Here is a 4970-nt window from a genome sequence, read left to right on the forward strand (position 1 = left end):
CTGTTGTGTTGTCAGCGAACTTATTGATGGTGTTGGAGTCGTTTTTGGCCAAGCAGTCGTGGGTGAACAGGGAGTACAGGAGGGGACTAAGACAAGGGATGCTAGTGAAGATATGGTAGTGGATACAATACAGCCTGTAGTAAATGTTTGCTACCATACAAAAGATACCCTGTGTGTTAAAAAGGTGGATTTTGTTGCGTCCATTGCCACAGTTATAAACTGTACAGCACAAGTCTCAAAGAAGTTGAAAAAACTGGACATTATTGTGGCTGTGGCAGAAAAGTGTTTGGGACTCAAGGATTCTGGATTCTTGAGGATTCTCAAGGATCTGCAGACTTGCAAGGGCACCAGAATACCCAACCTCCCAGGTTCCCCTTGAGCCTGTGTAGGGATCAGATTCTGTTCTATTTATTTATTTACTTTAACAGTTTTTGGGAAGTTCATTTTTTTGGGTGAATCCTGTTTCCATCCTGTATAGTACATTCAATTGTGATCACCAATATACCATAGAAGAAGACACAAATGAACTATTTTGGGTTAGTTATAAATACCTTTGACTACAAGCATGCAAGCTCTATACAAAAAAAGTATTTCAGACTCACTTCTTGCTACGCAGTTGACTAAGTGAAAGAGAAAGTATGACAGACACTTCTTGCTACGCAGTTTAAGTTGAAGGGAAAGTCTGTCAGACTCACTTCTTACTACACAAGGCTATACTATCAAAATCATGGGCAAACTGTCTGTCTTTCTGTTTGTTCTGTCGTTTTACACCATTGTCAACGCAGGTAAGGGTTTAACTTTCTACCTCATTTAATGATTTATTATGTCATAAAATGTCAAATGTACATACCTGTTGTCAGGGTTGCGAGTAGCCTACAGGCTATACTGATATCACGTATTATTGATATCTAGGCTACATGGCGCATTGATGATGTGAATCACACTGCTGCTCTCTAATTTATTTGCGCCTTACGGATTGTGAAGGAAAAGGGCATGTCTAGTTAGTTGCACAACTGAATGCATTCAGCTGAAATGTGTTTTCCGCATTCCCGATTTGTGAACAGCCATCCACAAGAACTGCACCTCTATATTTCCATATTATGTTATAAAATGTGTGTAATATCACTCCTCTCCAGGTTCAGGATCACATTCTCTGTGGGCACTTGCAACATATATAAGTGGAGAGACGCCTTTCCCTGAGTTTACGCTTGTGGTGATGTTGGATGACATTCAAGTGACTTACTATGACTCCAACGATAAACAGTCTGTCTACAGGGGACAACATATCACAGACAAAACTGAGGATTATGACGCTCAGGTTGAAGCTAATATATTTGGAGATATATACCAGAGCATGAAAGACAGATCAGTTGAACTAAAGCACCACTTTAATCTCACGGAAGGTGTTCAAGTTCAGCAAAGATTGACTGGCTGTGAGATGTTGGACAATGGAGAACCAGCCTTGGCCATGTTTAAGAACATTTTCAATGGCATTTCTGAAGATTATGCTTTGTATTACAACATGACACATTTTACATACGATGCTGGTAAACTACTTCTAGGATGGGATGGGATAATGCAAACATTAATGAAGACAAAATTAGAGAATTTTTACCTTCCCATTTGCATCAAAAACCTGAAGAGATTCCTGAAGAGAGAGAAGAACGTTGTGATGCGTAAAGTTCCTCCCAGACTCAGGTTGATAAAGAAAGAGGTTTCTGGAGGGTTTCAGGTGAGCTGCCTGGCGTTTGGTTTCTACCCCCGCCACATCAACCTGACCCTGCTGAGAGACGGCCAGCCAGTGGCAGAACAGGATCTGACAGGAGGGGAGGTTCTGCCTAGTGGAGACAGGACCTACCAGCTGAGGAAGAGTCTGGAGGTCAGTACTGAGGAGCTAAAGAAGAGACATAACTACACCTGTACTGCCTCTCACCTCAGTCTGGACAACAAGCTGGATGTCAGTTGGGAGTCTGGGGCAGAGAGAGTTCACCTATCCACCCTCTCAGCTCTACTGGTGATGCTGCTGGTTGTTATTCTATTCAGCATTTTCATTTGTGTCAAAAGGAGGTGGAGTAACACTGCCTCACAGTCTAAACTTGCCAACATTGATGCAACAGTGTCAGAGAAAACAAACCTTTCTTCAGATTCTGAGAACTAATACATTTTTGGGACACTGAGGCAGCTTTGTCGATTCAGCTCAAATCACAATGAAAATATGACTGCCAGAGCACCTATCAGAGCAGACACAAAATGTGTGAAAGATTCTGTTATGGTCGGTCAATCCACCCTTCCCCTCAACAACGGACTGTAAAGGATCAGGTTGTGGAGACTGTTGACAATAACCAACATCTGGGCATTAGTCCAGATCTACATTTATATATTTTATAGGCTGGTTTGGCTACCTGAGCATTAACAAAGGTAATCTGGTAGTTATGTGTGTTAAGTAATGTGTCATTTCTAATCATGACTATTCATTAATTTCACAATTGGCCCAGCGTCGTCCAGGTTGGGCCGGTGTAGGCTGTCGTTGTAAATAAGAATTTGTTCTTAACTGACTTGCCTAGTTAAATAAAATAAAATATATATATATCTGTGCTCTATCAGCTGATATCCAGTATCTTAACCAGAAGGAGATCATGTGATCATGTGTATGAGGTCTGTTTATTATTGTAATGTCTTTACAGTGTCTCTGTGTTGTATTGTATGTAGTGTATGTTACCCCCAGGCTGTACAATAATACCTTTATTATAGACAATAAAATATAGCCGAATGTATTACTGCATTGATTCATGTTAACAACAACATTAATTAATGTAATAAAGCAATGTCAAGCACACCATAACTTCTCTCGGGAACTTGTTTATCTCTGTGGAAGGAAGAAATCTGACACTCTATTTCACTCCAGTTTAAGACTGGCATGAGTATTAAACTAAGGTGAATGTTGATCTGACTACAATTAAACAGTTTTATGATAGAACACCTTTAGTAGAGAATGAATCTGTTGGATTGTAGTCAGGGCCATGAAAAGTCATTTTCTATTTTACAATATGCACACTGCTTTTTTAGTGCTACTTTTCCCCAGTCAAATATTCAGGCTTATATTTCCACTTCAAGGCTGGACCACAACATAAAACATAGCTTTTGAATATAAGGTCTAGTTTAATTAACTGTTATTTTGTATTGGACACCCAATGATACATCAAAAGGCTGCAAATCCAGTGTCTCCATTCCACATGTTAAATAAGTATCCCTCCATGTTACCTGCTTCCTAATGAGACCAGCTAGGTTAGAGCCTAGGTCTCCTGCACACCACGACACTGTGTAGACCTCTGAGCTGAATCTTAGAACTACTGGCAACATTAGATTTCTTAAACCTGCTTGGTGCATTTTCCCATGTAAAAGTCACACACATAACTTACCTACATTTCATTACTGATGTAAAGGGCAGGTGCTCAGAGTATGTGTTCCAAATATCACCCTATTCCCCTCATAGTGCTGTATTGGGCCTGGTCAAAAGTAGTGCCCTATATAGACTATAGGGTGCCATTTGAGATGCAACTATAACCACTGGCTTTAGTCAAATTCCCCAGTTCTGCACACTCCAGTGGTTTCCCATTCAAAACCCTGAAGGAAGAAAAAAGGCAGAATTGTATTTGTCTTGGAGACGGATGCCTCATAAAGAGTAAATGTCATTTGTCAATCTGAAATGAGTCAGAGTTGGTGATGCTTGAGAGCAGAGATTAATACAACACAAATACTGTATTTGCTTTCAGAAAACACACACACACACACACACACACACACACACACACACACACACACACACACACACACACACACACACACACACACACACACACACACACACACACCAGGGCTGCTCTGTCACTGTATATCTCCCCATACTATATTATATTAATGAATCAAGTCTTCTTGATTATCTGGCATTTCTAACCAGATCCTTCCTCAGCAGTTCTGTCCTTCTGAGTGTAACGAAACAGTGGATCTGCTATTCTACCAGCCACCACCCAGACGATTCCATTGATTAGGCTACTGTGACTAGTGTAGGGAAGGAAACTCCAATATGGTATTCTCTAGGGGCTGTGCTTTGGCAAAGTGGGTGGGGTTATATCCTTCCTGTTTGGCCCTGTCCTGGGGTGTCCTCGGATGGGGCCACAGTGTCTCCTGACCCCTCCTGTCTCAGCCTCCAGTATTTATGCTGCAGTAGTTTATGTGTCGGGGGGCTAGGGTCAGTTTGTTATATCTGGAGTACTTCTTCTGTCCTATTCGGTGTCCTGTGTGAATCTAAGTGTGCGTTCTCTAATTCTCTCCTTCTCTCTTTCTCTCTCTCTGAGGACCTGAGCCCTAGGACCATGCCCCAGGACTACCTGACATGATGACTCCTTGCTGTCCCCAGTCCACCTGGCCGTGCTGCTGCTCCAGTTTCAACTGTTCTGCCTTATTATTATTCGACCATGCTGGTCATTTATGAACATTTGAACATCTTGGCCATGTTCTGTTATAATCTCCACCCGGCACAGCCAGAAGAGGACTGGCCACCCCACATAGCCTGGTTACTCTCTAGGTTTCTTCCTAGGTTCTGACCTTTCTAGGGAGTTTTTCCTAGCCACCGTGCTTCTACACCTGCATTGCTTGCTGTTTGGGGTTTTAGGCTGGGTTTCTGTACAGCACTTTGAGATATCAGCTGATGTACGAAGGGCTATATAAATAAATTTGATTTGATTTGATTTGATTTAGGGGACAGTGGCACAGTCACACACACAAGCAGGGACTGATGTATGCACACATGCAGGGAAACACACACAAACGCACGCACGCATATACATACATACACGCACACAGTTTTCACTGAAAGTTTTTGATATATAATTTATAGTGTCATCTAAATGGTCTTTGGCAGCGCGCCCAACATGCTTAATGACTGTGTTTAGACAATCAAGACACCAAGC

The 4970-nt window shown here is 41.8% G+C and overlaps 1 protein-coding gene across 2 annotated transcripts; it reads left to right on the forward strand.

Annotated features, from left to right (window-relative positions):
- Nucleotides 1-260: 260 nt before the first annotated feature.
- Nucleotides 261-2842, forward strand: LOC149983135 (major histocompatibility complex class I-related protein 1-like). Of its 2 annotated transcripts, none has more exons than XM_090239163.1 (2): nucleotides 261-785; nucleotides 1143-2842. In XM_090239163.1, exons 1-2 carry the CDS (start codon nucleotides 728-730, stop codon nucleotides 2156-2158), a joined length of 1074 nt encoding a protein of 357 aa, XP_090095289.1. In that variant the 5' UTR covers nucleotides 261-727; the 3' UTR covers nucleotides 2159-2842. The 2 variants fall into 2 exon arrangements, with proteins under 2 accessions (XP_090095289.1, XP_090095288.1); XM_090239162.1 differs by having other exon boundaries at nucleotides 264-785; nucleotides 1137-2842.
- Nucleotides 2843-4970: the final 2128 nt, after the last annotated feature.

The sequence above is a fragment of the Oncorhynchus mykiss genome, chromosome 6 (genome assembly GCF_057628025.1).
Source record: "Oncorhynchus mykiss isolate SJ-2025 chromosome 6, ASM5762802v1, whole genome shotgun sequence".
NCBI lineage: Eukaryota > Metazoa > Chordata > Actinopteri > Salmoniformes > Salmonidae > Oncorhynchus > Oncorhynchus mykiss.